General features: G+C 39.1%; 1 protein-coding gene across 3 annotated transcripts in view; it reads right to left on the bottom strand.

The window, feature by feature from the left end:
* Positions 1–20,824, bottom strand: part of MAPK14 (mitogen-activated protein kinase 14) — a 72,430-nt gene that overhangs the window by 42,908 nt on the left and 8,698 nt on the right. For all 3 annotated transcript variants that reach the window (XM_068960878.1, XM_068960879.1, XM_068960880.1), the window contains exon 2: positions 4,318–4,447. In XM_068960878.1, the coding sequence (XP_068816979.1) occupies positions 4,318–4,447 (130 nt within the window). The remainder of the gene's footprint in view (positions 1–4,317; positions 4,448–20,824) is intronic.

The raw sequence follows: 20,824 nt of genomic DNA, 5'->3' as shown, positions 1-20,824 counted from the left end.
AATCGGGTTTCCCTGGTGGCTCAGTGATAAAGAATCCACCTGCCAATGCCAGAAACATGGGTTTGATCCCTGATCCAGCACAATCCCCCATACTGTGGAACAACTAAAACCATCAATTGTTCAATACTCAGCCTTCTTTATGGTCCAACTCTCACACTCGTGGGCTTTCCTGGTGGTTCAGTGGTAAAGAATCCGACCTCCTATGCAGGAGATGCAGGTTTGATTCCTGGGTCAGGAAGATCCCCTGGAGAAGGAAATGGCAACCTACTCCAGTATTCTTGCCCAGGAAATCCCATGGACAGAGGAGCCTGATGGGCTGCAGTCTATGGGGTTGCAAGAGTCAGACAAAGCAACTAGACTTACACCCTTACATGACTACAGGAAAAAATCATAGCTTTGATGATACAAACCTTTGTTTGCAAAGTTATGTCTCTGCTTTTTAATACGCTGCCTAGGTTTGTCTAATGAGCAAGTGTCTTTTAATTTCATGGCTGCAGTCACCATCTGCAGTGATTTTGGAGCCCAAGAAAATAAAATCTGACATTGTTTCCACTTTTCCACAATTATTTGCCATGAAGTGACGAGACCAGATGCCATGATCTTGTTTTTTTGAAAGCTGAGTTTTAAGCCAGCTTTTTCACTCTCCTCTTTCACCCTAATCAAGAGGCTCTTTAGTTCCTCTTCGTTTTGTGTCATTAGAGTGGTATATCATTTGCATATCTGAGGTTGTTGATATTTCTCCTGGCAATCTTTATCTCAGCTTGTGATTCATCCAGCCTGGCATTTCACATGATGTACTCTGCATATAAGTTAAATAAGCAGGGTGACAATATGCAGCCTTGACGTACTCCTATCGCAACTGTGAACCAGTTCATTGCTCCATGTCCGGTTCTAACTGTTGCTTCTTGACCTGCATACAGGTTTCTCAGAAAACAGGTAAGGTGGTTTAGTACTCCCATTTCTTCAAGAATCTTCCAGAGCTTGTTGTGATCCCCACAGTCAAAGGCTTTAGTGTAGTCAATGAAGCAGATATTTTTCTGGAATTCCCTTGGTTTTCTATGGCTGTTGGTAACTTGATCTCTGGTTCCTCTGCCTTATCTAAATCCAGCTTGTACATCTGGAAGTTCTTGATTCATATACTGCTGAAGCCTACTTGAAGGATTTTGAACATTACTTTGCCAGTATGTGAAATGAGTACAACTGTACAGTAGTTGGAACATTCTTTGGCATTGTCCTTCTTTTGGATTGTAATGAAAACTGACCTTTTCCAGTCTTATGCCCACTGTTGAGTTTTCCAAATTTGTTGGCATACTCAGTGCAGCACTTTCACAGCATCATCTTTTAGGATTTTAAATAGCTCAGCTGGGATTCCATCACCTCCACTAGTTAGTAACGTTTCCCAAGGCCCACCTGACTTCAAGCCCAGTATGTCTGAGTCTAGGTGAGTGACCACACCATCATGGTTATCCGTCATTAAGACCTTTTTTTATAGTTCTTCTGTGTATTCTTGCCACCTCTTTTTAATCTCTTCTGCTTCTGGTAGGTCCTGGCCATTTCTTTTACTGTGCCCATCTTTCCGTGAAATGTTCATCATATTTATGGAGTATTAATCATAAGAAAATACTATAAAACAAAAGTTTCCCAGCATTAAAGTAGATCAGGGGGACATTCCATCATCAATTCATTTCTTATTTTTTAAATGGAAATTTACTTGTAATTCAAGTTATATTTTAGACTATTTGCTTATTCTTTCTGCCACTATACGCTTTCAGACACTTTAAAAAGTAACTTAGGAATTAAATACTTTAAAAAGACATTTATAATGCAAATAATCAGCAAATATCTCTGATGACAGAGATATCTGAATCACTGTTCTATAATGATCCAAAAGTTAACAGACAGAAGTTATACATCTTTATTAAACTGACACAACTCAAAAATCACTTTAACTCAGTGACCAAAGACAATTATTTAATGTATTTAACACAAAACACAAAAACCACTTGTTCTATCGCAGTAAGATTAAATCTAAGACTCCCAAATAAAATTTATAATAGGATTCCCTTAATCATTTTTAAATTTTAAAATGCACAGATCTTCAGGCCCTTAACCAGGCAATAACAACTTAGCAAAAGGATCCAGCCAGCAGGCTGCTTCCCTTTAATCTGCCTTAGACCAAGTGTTAATGAGATCAAGGTCAAAAGTTCAGTCAGGAATGGGCCAGGTTAAGTTTGTCTCGAATAACTCTTACCAGTCACAGAGGACATTCCCTAGCTCTTGTAAATCCATATGAAAATTGTATATGTCATTCATTATCACTAATAGTATAAATAAGATAAACTATGAATCGTAAGTCAGAGGCATTTTTGTGTAAAAGATTGCTTGTGTACCTGGCACCTAAAAATTCTATTTGGTAGCAATACTTAAAATTTTCAAGAGTTTTAAGTTGCTGTTGCTGCTGTTGTCGTTGGAGGCCTAACAGTGAGCTTGGGACAGTGGCCCAGACCAGTTATTTTTAAAAAATGAAAGAAAACGGAAGAAGATAAAGGGAATTCCTCTTACAATCTTCAATTAAACTTGTAATTGCATCTCATCACCATGGCCTCTTCATTTCTACAAATACAGAATGGGCCAAATGTAACCAGCCCAATATCATATAAGACACATTTCAAAGGATCTCAGAACAGAAAATTAAAATAGAAAATACTAAATAAGGTTGTTTTGGTGATCATTAGAAAAGCCAAGGCATGGATTCAGATAACCCAAAATAATTTTTTTGCCATAAACACTGGCTTAAAATGACCATGAAATAAAGCAGAACAATAAATTATAGTGCTGGTAATCTTCTAAAACTAGGCGTTCTTAAATTAGCATAGGCAACATCAGTGGGATCCTGGGGCCTCTTGGAGGTGCTTTGGGGTTCCATAAATGTTTGGCTTGCATTCCACTTTCAAAGTATTCTTTATATTTAAAAAGCTACGACAGTGTCTCTGTCATATTTATTAACATGTAATGAAAAACAGCATACATAATCAACTGTGTTAAAAATATATGTAAACCCATCAGTTAAGCTGCCAGGCCACCTTGATTTTATGCAGACTTCGGAATGAAGCTTCTCCAGCCAGCTCTTTCCACATATTTCAACTTCTTATAAACATGTCACTGATTAGGAAGGCTGCAGCTCTGCACTGAACGTTTTAAAAATTCAAGTTTGCACATGAATGCACATATAAAATTACACCTAGGAAAGGAATTTGTCTGTGGAAAACAGGATTTTCTCAATAGTATGCAATTAAAACATGAAAATAAAGAAGAACTCCAAATTTAAGTCACCATGCTCTCAATTTAAAAGAAATCTGCACTTTGTGAAACAAATGTATTTTGATACATTTTTCTTACTCTGAAGACAAAAAAATTCAATAACTGAAACAGAAGAAAGTCTGAATAGCCAGGTAATTTCTAGATTGTGATTTTTTTTCTACACAGTAACCATCAATTGGGTCAAATGATTCTAAAATCTCTATGGCCATTGTTTCTATAATGCTACAAATTTTACAATTCCTTTCATACAGCAATCACATAAATCTTTTTAAACCTGATTTTGAAATGGAAAATAAATGTGCTCAGTCAATTGTTTTTTTCCCACTTTCCTCTAATAATCCAATTGCATTCATTTATTTATGCTATTAGGATATATAAGCCCTCCTTTGCAAGATGGCATTATTTTCAAATTTCCAAACAGACAGCAAAGAAAACATTATATTTAACTTAAACAATGTCTGTGTCACATTTATAATATTAAATTATCTAGAAAATAATACCCATTCAGTGAACCTAAGGCACTCTTCCTCAAACTCCTCCACTGAAAACACCCATAACACCACAAAATACCATGGATTCCCATATTCTGATAATACAGTCTTAAGTAAAACAAGAATACAAAACTTCTTTGTAGTAGTTTCTCTTAAAAATTCTTGTGAATTTTGCTTTATCTCATAATACTCATTTTTATTAAAAAAATTTTTTTATAGGCTTTCCCTGTGAAAATCTTTAAGTAATACTCAAACTCCAGGAAGATGTACCAATTTCATCCCAAGTCTTTCAGTAGCTACATGACATAATGCAGTGGCCTCTAACACTCCAGTACAAGAAGGATGGTCCAAAGTCTAATGTACTCTAATGCATTTCCATTTGTAGTAATTAAAACACAACTCTTCTAGTCTATTAAACAGCAGAGTTTATTCAGCCTTAAATTATTTTTTTTCTTTTTATTAGTTTTTTATTTTTTTAATTTTCAGCCTTAAATTAATAACTTACATTTTCATGCTTCATATGTTTAAGTAACCGCAGTTCTCTGTAGGTTCTTTTGGCATGAATAATGGACTGAAATGGTCTGGATAGCTTCTTCACTGCGACGCGTAACCCAGTTTTTGTGTCAAAAGCAGCACTAAGGAAAAAATAAAAATAAGAAATTCATCATTAAATGTTCTCTAAATATATCAAAATTAGTATTTATAAGGCTATTTGATTTCTACATTAAATGGGCTTATAATAAAATATAAAATAACTATGAAAATAAAACTTAAAATGACCTATAATCCCACCATGCAAAGTAATCTGTTGATCATTTTTGGTGTTTCCTTATCTTTTTTTTTCTATGCATCTAAATCAAGGATCAGCAGACTTTCAGTGAAGGGCTAGAGAGTAAGTATTTTAAACTTTGTGAGACGTAGGGTCTCTGTCTCAACAACTCAACTTCATGGTTGGAACTGGAAAGCAGCAGATAATACATTTTTAAATGGATGTGGCTGTGTCCCAATAACACAAAAATAGGCAGCCACCTGATCTCGATGAGCCAACAGATTGGGACAAAGAGCTGGATTCTGCCCGTCCTCCTGGCCGAGGCCTCGCTGTCTCTCTGCCACCAAATGCTGCCTGATCAGAGACCTTGGAAACCATCATGTTTTCAGGACAGTGAGTTGGCATAAAAATTTCTTTATGAAATACAAAGCGTTTGTCACTTTCTAGAAGCTCAGGTAACAGTCGGGAATAAGTTAACATATCTCTGACCTCAGGGAATAGGGTGAGCGGGGAAGAGCAGAATAATAAAATAAATTTCAAATAGTGATGAATGCTATGACTAAATAAAACAGAATAATGGGATAAAGAGCGACAGAAAGCTGGTGGAGCTAGGCTACATTAGCTATGATGTTGGAGGAAGCACATTTGAGCTTGAGGGAAGTGAATGATAAGTAGCAAACGTGTAAAGATATCGGGGAAAAAGAGCCTCAAGCAGAAAAATACTATTAACGTTTACTGAGTCTTTATTATCATTCCCCCCATTTACAGATAAGGAAACTGAAGCACAGAGAGATTAAATAACTTGCCCACAGTCACAAATCTAGAAAGCAACAGTGCAGGAAGTCTGGACCCAGAGCTCACGCTAACCAACACTTTGCTATGCTGCCTCTCAGAAGAGCAAGGGCGTGCTGGAGTGACAGGAGAACCAGCCTGTGTAGGCAGAGCATAGGGAGTACGGGGAGCTTGGAAAAGAGTAAGGTCAGAGATATAGGCAAAGGCTGGACCACACAGGACAGCTGCAGCATGAAACGTGATGTGTATTTTAACTATTTTTAGAGACTGTACAGGCTAATTCCATCATGTCTCACTCTCCTGTTATCTCAATCTGTAATCTGCACATTCAAGACTTTCTGATTATCTACTCTCACCAAACTCTCTGACTATGCAATGGCTCCAGAAGTTCCCCTCCCTTCACTCCCAAATGCTTGCACTATGTCCCTGCCTTTCAATTCCCAGTGTGTAATAAACTCCAGTAAGTCTTCAACTTCCGAACTTTAACTGGAGCTAGGCTGTCCCCTGAAGGCACTACTCCTCTGACAGCCATGCCTTAGAGTGGACTCTCTCGTATCCCAGGTGCCTCACGGCTAGCAGGTGGGGTAGGTATTCTCCTTGCCAGCTGTTTCCCCTTCCAGGCCATAATTTTCCCCTTGGTTTACAAAAGCTCCTGCTCACCACCATCCTTCCCTCTCAGTTGCTGTTATCCACTGACTTGGAATTTTCCATCACTCACTGAAAAGTTGGTTCCTATCTCAAAGTCTCTCTCCCCTCCCAACTTCTGTCATCATTCTTGGCAACTTCAGCATCCAGGTGGAGGGTACAGGCAACTTCCTGGCCTCTCAGTTTCCTGGCCTCTCCAGGAAACTCCACCCTGTCCAAGGTCATCCAAACTCCACCTCTGCGGTCACACCCTGGGCCTCTATCACCACCAAAAGCTGCCTGCCCACAAAATGGTGAGTGACATCGCAAACTTCCTATGCCTTTTACTTTGCTCCTATTAGCTTATTTGTATCCTGACTACAATTCATTGACTGTTTCTATCCTTCAGCCCTCGCGTCTTCATTTCCCTTCTTGCCTGCCTTAGACTGTATTCTCTTATAAAACTCCCTACCCTCTCTGATATACTCACCCAGACAAACCCTAACTTTGGATGATCTTAACTATTTACTCTTTGTCGAGAATCCAAAAACTGTGGTTGAAGATAAAAGAACGCACATACAGAATGGTTTCGTTCTTAATTTCTGATCTTAATCGCAAATAAGGCTCCCAATGCTGCCACTTCTCTACTAAGTCCATTTTTCTACTCAAACTCCATCTGACACTATCTTTCTCCTCAAACCTCCACTCACCCTCCTCCCTCAGGAGCTGCTCTTGTCTTCACTGAGAAAACAGAAAACATCAGAAGGGACCTCCACCTGTCTACCAGTAAATCTACCTACACACCCTTCTACATTGGGACTCATCTTCTCTGCTTTTTCTCTTTCTGTGACTAAGGACACCCTCCCTTCCTTACAAAATCCAAGACCTCAATACACGCCTTAGTGCCATCCTCCTCATATTCTCAGAATTCACTCCGTCATCCCCTTTTTCTCTTTATTCTCATCTTCACCTGGATCATTCTCATCAGTTAAGTATGTGCTGGTTATTTCTCATTCTCAACCAACAAAAAGTTTCCCTTGAAACCTCCCCATCACAGTTAAAATTCCCCAGCAGTTCTCAAAGTGTGATTTCTAGACCAGCAGCACCAATGTCACCCAGGAACTTATAAAAAATGCAAATGTTCAGGTGACATCCCAGAACTACTGAGTCAGAAACTCTGAACCCTATTTTTTATCAAGCTGACCACATAATTCTAACACACAGTGAACTCTGAGGACCACTAATCTATACCTCTGGTACTCCATGGACCAGCAGCATTGCATTATCTGGCGGGTCTTTAGAAATGGAGATTCTCAGGCCCCAAAGTAGAATCGGATTTTGACAAGATCTCCAAGTAATTCACACACATCTTATGGTTTGCGAAGCACTATTTCCTCTGCTTCCTTCTTTCCTCAATCCACCGGACTGAAACCTCCCTTCTCAGGTCATTAATGACCTCTGTTACCAAATGGCCCCTTTTCTGGATTAGCAACTGACACGGTTAACACTTTCCCTTTCTCTAAACAACTCCAACCTAGGGTCCCTGTCACCACATTCTACTGTTTTTTTCTTTATAGTATTTATTTATTAATTTTTAAATACTTATGTTTTATCTATTTGGCCGCACCAGGCCTTAGTCGGGGCACCTGGGATCTTTAGTTGTGGCCTAAGAACTCTTAGTTATGGGATGTGGCATCTAGTTCCCTGTCCAGGGATCAAACAGGACCCCCCGCACTGGAGTGTGAAGCCTCAGCCACAGGCCCACCAGGGAAGCCGCTCTCCTGGTCTTCTCTGACTTCCACAGTAGCTCCTCCTCTATGGTCCCTCTACTCAAACTCCGAATGCTGGAGTTCATTAGGACACAGCTCCAGGCCCTCTTCTGTGTTCTCCTGGGGTTCTCGTCTATACCCATGACTGTAAATTAAATGTCATCTACATATTGAAAACTCCCAAATCTACGTTTCCCACTGAAGTCTCTTCCCAGAACCTGACTACCTTCCTGGACAACTTAAATTTCGCCAAGTTCAGAACACCCAGGTTCCTCTCCCTGCCTCCTTTATCTCAAACAAACAGACTTTCCATTCAGTTGCTCAAGCTAGACATTTAAAGTGTCACCTTTCATTTCTCCTTTTCCTCCAGCCTCCTGGCCCCATCCAAATGCATCAGAAAGTCTTGTGGTTTTCCACCTCCAAGATACAACTCAAATTCAACTTCTCCTCATTTTCCGTGCTGCCATCCTAGTCCAGGTCACACTCATCAGCAGTTTGTCTTCCAATATTCCTCTCCCTGCCTCCTGTTTTACTCCCTTCTGAAGTACTCTCCAGCTTCCCAGGGGACTCAGTGGTTAAAAAAAAAAGATCACCAGCTAATGCAGGAGACACAAGAGGCGTGCCTTTGATCCCTGGGTCGGGAAGATCCCTTGGAGAAGGAAATGGCAATCCACTCCAGTATTCTTGCCTGGGAAGTCCCATGGACAGAGGAGCCTGGTGGGCTACGGACCATGGGGTCGCAGTCAGACACGACTGAGCACGACACACACGATGTGCTCTCCACCCCACCCCTACCTAATACAACCTTTTAAAAATATAAATTAGATGACACCACTCCCCTGCTTCGAATCCTTCAAGGAATTTCCTGGGCATATAAAATAAAATGGACATTTCCTGTCACAACCTACGAGGCTCAGGCGACCTGACCACCAATAACCACTCCGGCTTGTTCTATGCAACTCCTTCCTTCCCCTCACCATGGTCTGAACACGCTGACTCCCTTCAGTTCCTTAAACTCCTCACACAGGCTGTCCCTGGGCCCTGAGATGCTCTTCTCCCCCACTTTCAATTCTACTGCCCGCCCCCCGCCACAGCGGAATCCTTATCCTTCAAGCCCTGCCTTAAAAGTGTCTAAGAGACGTTTCTAAGTCATCGTAACCCCTCCAGCAGCCATGCTCTGTCACAACAGCCTCCTTGTTCCCTTCCTTACCCCACGTGAAGGGACAGGGGTCCTTTCTTCTCCCGCTCCCCTTGTTCCTACAAAGCCAGCAAACAGGACCGTCTCCCTTCGTGGAAGTACCAAGTTACACTCCTCTCGGAAGCCCTCTCAGGTTCTCCTGAGACTGGGAAAATGGCCATTGCTCCTGTGTGACCCGTCCTCCTCAGCTTTCCACCTCAAAGTCTTGCCTGCCTCCCTGTAGGCTGAGCGCTTTCTCCCTCTCCTCTGCTCGGCAGCCTGCTGGTGCCTCCAGGAGCAAGCAATACCACAGGTTTCTAGCTGACCTGCAAATTCAATTCACTGGGGAAGAAAGAAGACGCCCGTTTGAGCTGCCTGTCCAGGTCATTCTCCGCATCAGCTGTTCAATAATAAAGTACATATTTTTATCTCTATTTGTATCTCTATTTGACTTCTGTATCTATTCAGCAAAAGGAAGGCCAGGGTTAATCAGTACCCTGCAAACTTCAATAATCACAATTTATTACTGTATGTTTACCTACCATCCAGCAGAGTGGTTAAATAAAGACTGGGGCTTTGGTATTAAGACTACCTGAATTTTAATTCCAGTTCTGCCAGTTAGAAGCTATATAACCTTGAGGAAGTTAATTAATTTCTCTCAGCCTCATATATAAAATGAGGATAATGTTTACATCTCATCTGTGGGATGTTTGTTAGGATTAACTGTGATAACTTTTGTAATAGGTTTAGAAAAGGGCCTGGTCCATGGTAAAGTTCAAATATTAGACATAATGATGTTTGTCTTTTCCACTCATCATAAGCACCTTGCAGGCAGAAAGGGTATTCTGTTTTATTCAGTTCTATATTACATAAGACTTAGAGTAATGCCTGGCTCATGGTCCAGTCTGAATAAATGCTTAATGAAAATATAAAGTGAAATATAAAAGAAAAAACTTCAACTTTATCATCTGGCCCTCAATTCTTATAAGTTCAATAGCATTCAACAAGAAATTGATACTAATGTTAAAAGCTTACATTTGTATTGAGTGTTTATTACTGTTAGGCACCAGTTTTAATTTTTACATGAATGAACATCTGAATCACAACTTTATAAGAAGACATTATAATTATTTCCGTTTTACAGATGAGAGGTTGACTAAAGTACCTACACAGACAGAAAAATGGCAGAGTTGGGATTCAAATCCATGTGTGAGTTTCAAGCATGAACTCTTTAGTCACTATACCGTAACAGAAAAGCAAGTTCAACTTAACTAACAGTTCAGTTCACTTAAAATGTATTCTAATTGTATGGACTCTGTTTCTTTTCTAAAATGTGTCCTACTATTATTAATTGCATCTCATATGGAAAAAGTTTTCCCGGTGATCTTACATTGAATTTACAATAATATTAGTGAAAAGTATTTCATAAGAAATAACTTTTACTCAATATATATTACTTTATAAAGGGGAAGTTTTTAATCTCTATAAGTTATACTACTTCCTGTGACTCTGAAACACTAGTCAATGCTGTGGTATCTCATAATTACCAAAATATCACTTCCTAGGTATTTACTGAAATTTCTCCTTCATGAGATTTTTTGTGGATACAAAAGAAACATTAAACATAGTGTAATAGTACACATTGACATCACAGAACTTCACCATCTAACTACTGAGATGATGAAACATACCTGAAAGCAAAGAATGCTCAATAATATAGTGTAACTATTACCCTTTTTAAAAAGTGGGGCTTAAAAATATATAAGTTGGGTTTAAAGATATAAATATGTAACAAAAATAAAAACAAACAATAAAAATATCAATATGTAAGTTGGATTCAAAATACATAAATGTTCATTGCAGCTTGTTCATAAGAACAAAACTACAAACTACCATAATATCCAACACAGAGGAGTTTATAAACTGTGGTATATATTACACGTACCATACACTGCAGACATTAACATGACTCTTGTTATACTGATGATGGGAAAGAGAACAAGTTTTAGAAGTAAAGGATTATCCCATCCGTAGGGGAAAAATGTAAACTCATTCAGGTATATACACATAAGCAGAGAAGCAGTGTCTAATTTACTCAAGATTTTAACACTTTTACTTTTTAATATACATTTTTCTATCCTCTTTTTTTTTTTTAAATGAGCTTGTATCTTTTAATAAGGTTGTTACTAAAGTTAGAAGCATAAGTCATCCATGCTTTTCTGTTACCCTAAAACAAACAAAAAGAGGCAAGCTTTCTAAATTTCATAAAACCACTACTGACAACTATATTTCCTTCAAATGATACTTATAGGGCTATCCTCAAAGTATGCAAACAAGTTTTACCCCCTTTATCTAAGCTATAACCATTTTCCATTTTACCAATCATTCACCATAATTTCAAAAATATGTGAACCACAATCTACTCATTGTCTTATTGATGGGTATTATAGCTAGTTCATTGGAGAAGGCGATGGCACCTCACTCCAGTACTCTTGCCTGGAGAATCCCAGGGAGAGGGGAGCCTGGTGGGCTGCCATCTACGGGGTCTCACAGAGTCGGACACGACTGAGGCGACTTAGCAGCAGCAGCAGCATAGCTATTTCATACACACTAATAATATAAACACTACTAGAATACACACCTTCACTCACATTGCTTCTTCCATAATTGCATGATTTCCTTAGAAAAGACTAATAATTTTTACTTCAAAGGACATACACTCTCACTTTTTAAAACATATTTTACCTACAAAAGCAAACAAACAGGAATTCTTCAGAGAAACTGCTCTCAGATTATTAGTTAGTAATCCCATGGCCAAAGCTGCTAAAGCAAATACATGTTCCATCCCTTCCTTCATTTCTTTAAGCATTTAACTTGCTCTAACCTAACCTGTTCTATCACTAATCAAAGCAATATTCAAAGAAAGAGGAAACCACATTTTTCATCCTAAACTGAACACTGTAATTACCCAAAGAAGAAATTCCTAATAATTTTAAAAAAAATCACCTGATAAAAATCAATTGAATATTGAGAGAAGAAGAAATCCAAATTATTGAATAGCTGATCATGCCACATATTATTTGGGAAATATTTCATTTAATCCTTTTAATAACTTTGGGAGATCATTTACTTCCAAAATAAGAAACTAATGGTCATAAATATTAACAACTCACTGAAGGGTATATAACTCATTTGCAATGGGATTCAAATTCAGATCTAATTTCAATGCTCACTGTTTTTTCCAGTATGCCAAGCTTTCTGAGATAAGGACAACCCCAACTGGCTTTGCCTTTATCATTATACTTACTCATATTATAGTTGGGAAGGTTCCTCTCAAGCACATTTTAAAAACTGTAACTACAAATAAAACCATGTTTTCATGAACATCATCATAAAATGGAATTATCTTTATGAAGATCAGGTTCTCCAAACTAAAGTCCAGGACACATTGCTCAGTAAGTTTTCCCCCCAGTTGTAAAGTCATAAAGTCCTAAAATTAATTCACACTTTTGCATTGCTACAGTAAAAAAAAATTAAAGGGAGAAATAGAAAATTCATTACAAACCGTTATTATATTGTGAAAACGTCATTGTCACTTATCTACTGTTGACTATGAATCTACTGCCTAAGACACAATAATATTCATTAAATAAAATTAAATGTTTTGTTATCCATTCATACTAGCCTCCGCCTCTCTGAAAAAAAATTTGGCTTACTAGATTCTTAATTAATATCCTAATTTTTTTTAACTTCTAAATTTACTTACATATACCCTGTTTTATTTTACAAGGGATTTAAAGTAGTCTAGAATGATATATAAACAATTTGACATAAGTACATGATTAGGGGAAAATAAACAAGATAAATAAGAAATAATGTATGGGCGAGGTTAGTGCAAATGCTTATCATGAAGTCCTCTCTAAATACCCGTTAGAGGTGGGCCCCAAATTTGGCTCTGAGCCCACTAAAGCCATCGCAACGAGAATACAACCAGTTAAGACATGAATCATAGGAACCATATAATAAAAACAATCCAGGTGCTTGGAGAACTGAGGAGAGGCGTAATTATTCCTGTAATAAAACCAGAGAAGAGTTCCTCCTGTGTATGTTTATGAAGGAGACACTGTATAATGTGGTAACAATGTCCTAATCTACAGCCTTACACAATTCTAATAGTGGGTTTCAGATGGTTCTTAAGAGTATCCATCAGCAGAGACTGTCTCATAAGGTCAAAACACAGTTCATGAGCAAAGGCAGGGAGGAGAGGACAAAGCGGCATGCCCAACTGCTCTCTGACAGACTCAATGCAAGACTCAATGCAAGAAGAAACCTTAAGTCCTTCTAGAAAAATAAATAATAAGCTCCATATTCCTCAGACAATCTTCCAAAGATGACTTCCGTCAACTGAGCTCTTGATAGGTAAAGAAACATAGGAACTCTGTGTTTATGCTCTATGACTGGAACCTGGCTTTAAGAGTGTCTTCATTACAAGGCAAAGGCAGATCAATATGCTGAGTCAACTGCTTCTTAAAGGGAGAGAGACAACCTCCTAGAAGGTGAGATGCTGTCTAAGCAGGACAACTGCCCACATCCACAGGGCATGAGAGCACAAACAACCGTACCAAGATTTTCTCAAAAAACAATTTGGTTTTTCCCCAACAGAATGAAGAATAAGCAACAGCTGCCAAGTATCTGAGTAATTTGTGGGAAGAACCATAAGTGATTTAACAATTTCTCTTAATGGTCACAGACATTTTCTCTAATCCCTGAATGATGTTAAGGAAAAAGGAACTTTCTTCAGTGGTTAAGATGACAACACAATTTTACTCATTCTTGGAAGTAAAGATAAATATTTAAATATATTAAAATCTGTTGCTATTTCGTCACTAAGTCGTGTCTGACTCTTCTGCGAGCCCGTGGACTGTGGGCCACCAGTCTCCTCCCTCCATGGGATTTCCCAGGCAAGAATACTGGAGTGGGTTGCCATTCCCTTCTCCAATTAAAATCTGTAGTCATGCTGAATTAATGAACTCTCATTAATACACTAAATTAATTAAAATATCTACTTGAGGAGAAATAATGTGCTAAGAGATAACATCTCCATATAATTTGAGGCTCTTTTCCAACTGAATCCAGGTTAATGAGTTTTCAAAATGCGTCTTCTAAATAACTAAGTAATTCAGATGACTAACTTTGAACTTTCTCTTTACCTGTTATACTTGACACAAATTTCAACAAACACCATACTGGAAATATTTCTTTTTGACACATCTCTCTCCACTACACACATATCCCTTGGTGGCTCAGACGATAAAGCGTCTGCCTACAATGAGGGAGACCCAAGTTCTATCCCTGGGTCAGGAAGATTTCCCTGGAGAAGAAAATGGCAACCCACTCCAGTGTTCTTGCCCAGAAAATCCCATGGACAGAGGAGCCTGGCAGGCTAGTCCATGGGGTCGCAGAGTCGGACACGACTGAGCCACTTCACTCTCTCTACTACAGAAATCTACTTGTTCTTTCTTCTAAATTCAGACAAGTGTGCGAGTATCACTGTACTTTTGATGCTTATGCTCTGCCTCTCCATTTTGGAAACAATGTCATGAAACTAAAGGCTACTCCGTGCAAAAACTGAAGTTTTTCATTTGAGAATTTCAAAAAATATTCTTGAGAATAGCAAGGGATTTAAAACTGACTTTAAAAACTTAACAACTGAAACACTGTCAGCTCTCTCTTAGTATATACTCTCAAATATCTTGTTTTAATGTCTTCCTAACACTCTGATTTTTAAAATAAATCACAAAATGATCTACTTGCACTATATACAGTATTTTTCAATGGACTTCAGCTTCTTACAATTACACTTTCAGATTGATTAGGAGAAAATCAGATGTTATTAATACAGCTGTTACAAGTACGTGCAATATGACCAATCTCCAGCTTTTTGGTTTCCAAAAACTTCCTCTCAGAGACTTAAAACACAAATGACATATGAAAAATCTTATCAATAGATACATAGCCCAGAATGGGAAAAACTTATATGAATGATCACTTACTTTGCCTTGCAGACTTTAGAGTTCAAAAACTTTTAGGCAAATGCAGTATTTTCATGAAAATCTCACTCAGACAGGAAAACATATCTGTGACAGGATTTATTAGGGACATTAGCCATGGGGCTGGCACTCAGGGAATGGCAACATATATCCTATACTTGCCATTTCTAATCTGGTTCAATTCCTCCTGCGAAAGCTTCTAAATATTGGAACAAAAATTTTTTAACAACTGCTTCACTTTCTACTAGGCTGATGAACAGAAGGGAAGTTAAGTGAAAGTCGCTCAGTCGTGTCCGACTCTCTGGGACCCCAAGGATTATACAGTCCAAGGGATTCTCAGGCCAGAATACTGGGGCGGGTAGCCTCTCCCTTCTCTAGAGGCTCTTCCCAACCCAGGGATCAAACCTGGGTCTCCAGCATTGCAGGTGGATTCTTCACCAAGCTGATGAAAACTAACATTCAAATTACATAGAAATTCACTTAGGCATGCAATCTAAAAATCCCAAACCATTTGCGATTAAAAGGTACTTCATCTTCATTTGCTGAAAGCTCCATTTGAAAAAGAGTAATTCTATAAGATATTTCTTCACTGAAGCTTTAAAAGCTCTGTGGTGTCAATTAACATAAATCTCTCACTGCAAATGTGAAGTATATATCTGCAATAGTTATCCCACATTGAACGCAAAATGTGGACCTCTTTGCAATGTGGACCTCTCCATAGGGCTGCTCCAGTGTCTTCTCAACAGAGCAGCTGGCTTCCCTAAAAGCAGTGGTTCTCAATAGAGGTCCCTCAGGAGACATCTCAGTGTTTAAGACAACCGGGAATGTCTGGTGGGGATGAGAGGGCGATGCTATTGGAATCTAGAGGGCAGAAGCCAGGGATACTGTTACATATCCTTCACAACAAAGAATTATCTGACCCCCAAATACCAATAAATTAAAAGACGTTTATTCCTTGGAAGGAAAGTTATCACCAACCTACACAACATATTAAAAATCAGAGACATCACTTTGTCAACAAAGGTCCATCTAGTCAAGGCTATGGTTTTTCCTGTGGTCATGTATAGATGTGAGAGTTGGACTGTGAAGAAGGCTGAGCACCGAAGAATCGATGCTTTTGAACTGTGGTGTTGGAGAAGACTCTTGAGAGTCCCTTGGACTGCAAGGAGATCCAACCAGTCCATTCTGAAGGAGATCAGCCCTGGGATTTCTTTGGAAGGAATGATGCTAAGGCTGAAACTCCAGTACTTTGGCCACCTCATGCGAAGAGTTGACTCTTTGGAAAAGACTCTGATGCTGGGAGGGATTGGGGGCAGGAGGAGAAGGGGACAACAGAGGATGAGATGGCTGGATGGCATCACTGACTCGATGGACGTGAGTCTGAGTGAACTCCGGGAGTTGGTGACGGACAGGGAGGCCTGGCGTGCTGCGATTCATGGGGTCGCAGAGTTGGACATGACTGAGCGACTGAACTGCACTGAACTGAACTACCAATAGTACTGAGGTTGAGAAACTGCCCCAGAGCAGATGATCCTCAAAGGAAGACCAAGGCAGGAGTCACAATGTCTTTTATGACCTACCCTCAGAAGTCACACTCCATCATTTCTACCATATTCTATACTTTAGAAATGTGAGTCACTAAATAACCGCCTTCACACAAGGGGAGGAAATTTAAGTACCATTCCTTTGGAACAGGAGTATCAAATATTTTTACATCATTACACTTAGCAACTTGATTTTTTAAATAAAAATACTGGAAAACACCCTGCTTACTTTTGCTAATACCATGTAAGTACTTTTTATTGTTCCAGAAAAAAAAATCATCAAAGTTCCACTTAACAAAGCTATGTTTGCATCTCAGTGAATGGCCTCTGTAGTCTTTCAATGGTTTGATCTCAAAAAATTCTGCTAAGCATAAACATAGGCAGTCTGATTTGGAGAAAAGTAAACTAGTAGTAAAAAGATTTCAGTTCTAGTTTTGGTTTTGGAACTTCCTAGCAGATGATCGTTGTCAAAGCGTCTATGAGTCTGCTTCCAAGTCAATAAAATGGGGGTGTCACTAGCCCTGCTTATCTTACAGTGCTGTTTTGAGACTCACATAAGATAATTATGTATGAACTATAACTTTATGAACAATAAAAGACAGGTAGTAAATGTTCCAAACGGATATGAATGTGTTACTATATAAGAGTTTCATGGTCAGCTTCCAGCATGGGGTTTATCACATAGCAAATTTTCAATATGTATTTTTAGATCTCTTACTCTGAAATTTGAGGTTGAGTATATTTCTGAAGTAACAGTAAGAGAGAGCAGTTATTCAAACATAATCAAAGGTTCAAATCCTTGATCATTTGTTATGTTATAGAAAACTAAAATATCATTTCTACAAGTTAAAATGCACATTTACTCAGCAGTTAACAGAATCCAAGAGTTACTACAATCAGCAATATAATACAGCCAATTCTTTAGAGACTGAACTGAAAAAAACCAAGGTATTACTTATATATTTGTTTCCCAATTTAGACTTTAAAGGAGAGCAGAAGCTATAATGTATTTATCTGTTTATCCTTACGAACATAATGCAAGATTAGTAAATAAATACCAAAGATCCTGACCTCAAGGAATTAAGAAGTCCAACTGGGGAGTGAGGTTGAACAGAAAGGCAAATAAATTACTAAAGACTTTTACAAAGCAACATATTTGCTTCCTGCAATCCATTCTGTAACACTCCAATCAGATCAATTTTAAAATACTCCCCCTCCTACTTTACAGTTCAAGAAACTATAGCTAACTCTCCCCTACCCAGAAAAATACAATTGCTTTAGTCCTACCCCCCCCTACAATTATTTCTGGAGGTAGGACCCAAGCACCTCTATGTTTAAAGGCTCCACAAGTGATTCTGAAGCACAAGCAGAATGAAAACCAGAAGTGGGTTCACCCTATCTGAGATATTCCTCCTGTCAGGCTAGTCCATCTCATATCTAATTTTCTTAGTTACGTTTTTTTCTCCTGTCACCTAAAAATGTTCCCTTTCTAGAAATGTTCCAAATACTACCCATCCTTCAAAATAATCCTCAAATCCTTCTTCCTCCATGAAACATTCTAGCTACTACAGCCCAATGGACCTCCAAATTTCTGTATATATCGATACTTAAAAATCTTATTCATGTATGTATTTGCCTGTGCTGGATGTTCACTGCTGCTCGGGCTTTTTCTCTAGTTGCAGCAGGTGGGGGCTACTCTCTAGTTGTGGTGCAAGAGCTTCAGAAGCTGCAGCACACAGGCTGAGTATTTACAGCTTCCAGGCTCCAGAGCACCGGCTCAGTAGTTGCGGCACATGGGCTTAGTTGCTCCACGGCACGTAGATCTTACCAGGTAAGGGATCAAACCTATGTCTCTTGCATCGGCAGGCAAATTCTTTACTACTGAGAGGCACACACACACACACACACACACACACACACACACACACACACACCCACTGAGACACCAAGCCATACACACAGACACACACACACCACTGAGACACCAGGAAAGCCATACACACACACACCACTGAGACACCAGGAAAGCCATACACACACACACACCACTGAGACACCAGGAAAGACACACAGACACACCACTGAGACACCAAGAAAGACACCCACACCCACCCACACCACTGAGACACCAGGACACACACACACCAGGAAAGACACCGACACCCACCCACACCACTGAGACACCAGGACACACACACACACCCCTACCTTCCAGTGTATAAAAGAAGCAGATACAACACATTAGTGAACATAATAAAGTGAAGTCGCTCAGTCGTGTCCGACTCTTTGCGACCCTATGGACTGTACCCTACCAGGCTCCTCCATCCATGGAATTTTCCAGTCAAGATTACTGGAGTGGGTTGCCATTTCCTTCTCCAGGGGATCTTCCCGACGCAGGGATCGAACCTGATTCTTCTGCATTGGAGGCAGACACTTTACCATCTGAGCCACCTGGGAAGCCCTATATATATATATATATATATATTACATAACATATTCACTGATCTGTTTATATCTGTTTCTTTTATACACTGGAAGCCATTTAACACTGTCAGATGAATGCCGAACAGATTTTTTTCACTAAAACAAACCTATAACATAAATACAAAAACATACATATTACAAACTTCCAAAATTATGCTGCCTTAAAACCTAGAGTTACAGAAATCTTTAGGAAACTGGCTCATTTCCTGACTGTAATTTTCATGGCCACTGTCATTCAACAGTGTTAACGAAAAGCTTCCTTCAAGTATCCGCTCCACATACCTAAGGCTGAACCATACAAGTTTATAACCTGAGTCTAATTCTAAGGTAGTTAATATCTCAGAGGCTGTCCTCAAGAAATATGTAGAAAAATAATCAGGGGGAGGCATGAAACATTACTTTTCAATAGCCTTGAAATCTAAAGGGCTAGACATTCTTGACATTAGGTTTGGAACTATAAACTTGGATGTACACGTATATGAACAAGGCCATTGTTGAGACTGTACTGGACAATGAATTCAAAAGGAATATGCACAGAAAATATAGTGTTTCCTTTCGTAGGTGGAAAATTCAACTTACCCTATCAAGTTTTCACTCAGGGCCAATCAATCCAAACATACAGGGTTTATAAACAGTTCTCAATCAAAGGTGATTTTGCCCCCAGATTAAAATGTGCCAATGTCTAGAAACATTTTTGGTTGTCCCACCGGGGGTTCCAACTGGCATCTAGTGGGTAGGGATAAAGGGATGTTGTTAAATACCCTACAATGCACAAGACAGTCCCCACAACAACAACAAAAATATCGACCCAAGATGTCAACAGGATGAGTAATCCTAGTGTTACACTATATTTGGGAATGTAAACAACAGCTTGATAGATGCTCATAACAGTTATCGTCTATTCTCTTAACTTGTTATTTTTTACCCTTTTGCATCAGTTCAGTTGCTCAGTCGTGTCCGACTCTTTGAGACCCCATGAATCGCAGCACTCCAAGCCGCCCTGTCCATCACCAACTCCCAGAGTCCACCCAAACCCATGTCCATTGAGTCGGTGATGCCATCCAACCATCTCATCCTCTGTCGTCCCCTTCTCCTCCTGCCTTCAATCTTTCCCAGCATCAGGGGTTTTTTCAAATGAGTCAGCTCTTCGCATCAGGTGGCCAAAGTATTGGAGTTTCAGCTTCAACATCAGTCCTTCCAATGAACACCCAGGACTGATTTCCTTTAGGATGGACTGGTTGGATCTCCTTCTAGTCCAAGGGACTCTCAAGAGGCTTCTCCAACACCACAGTTCAAAAGCATCAATTCTTCGGCGCTCAGCTTTCTTTATAGTCCAACTCTCACATCCATGCCTGATCACTGGAAAAACCATAGCCTTGACTAGACGGACCTTTGATGACAAAGTGATGTCTCTGCTTTTTAATATGCTGTCTAGGTTGGTCATAACTTTCCTTCCGAGGAGTAAGCATCTTTTAATTTCATGGCTGCAGTCACCATCTGCAGTGATTTTGGAGCCCAGAAAAATAAAGTAAGCCACTGTTTCCCCATCTATTTGCCATGAAGTGATGGCATCAATATCATTTAACTTATTGAGACTGCTAATTTCAAAGTAGATGATTCAAAGCATAAGGCATTTAGGACACTAACCTAGGAATCAGAAACTGAAGCAAGTCAAACATGTAATGTCAGGTGAGGAAATTATTAAACTTCTAGCAATATAAGATACTAACACCAATATTTCACTTCAATTTAATACTAAGATCACTGAGGAGTCATATTTTACTATAACAAATGAGAAAGATA

The sequence above is a fragment of the Capricornis sumatraensis genome, chromosome 22 (genome assembly GCF_032405125.1).
Source record: "Capricornis sumatraensis isolate serow.1 chromosome 22, serow.2, whole genome shotgun sequence".
In the NCBI taxonomy this organism is placed as follows: domain Eukaryota; kingdom Metazoa; phylum Chordata; class Mammalia; order Artiodactyla; family Bovidae; genus Capricornis; species Capricornis sumatraensis.
The sequence above is the reverse complement of the archived record's forward strand: the minus strand, read 5'-3'. Positions and strand labels throughout refer to the sequence as shown.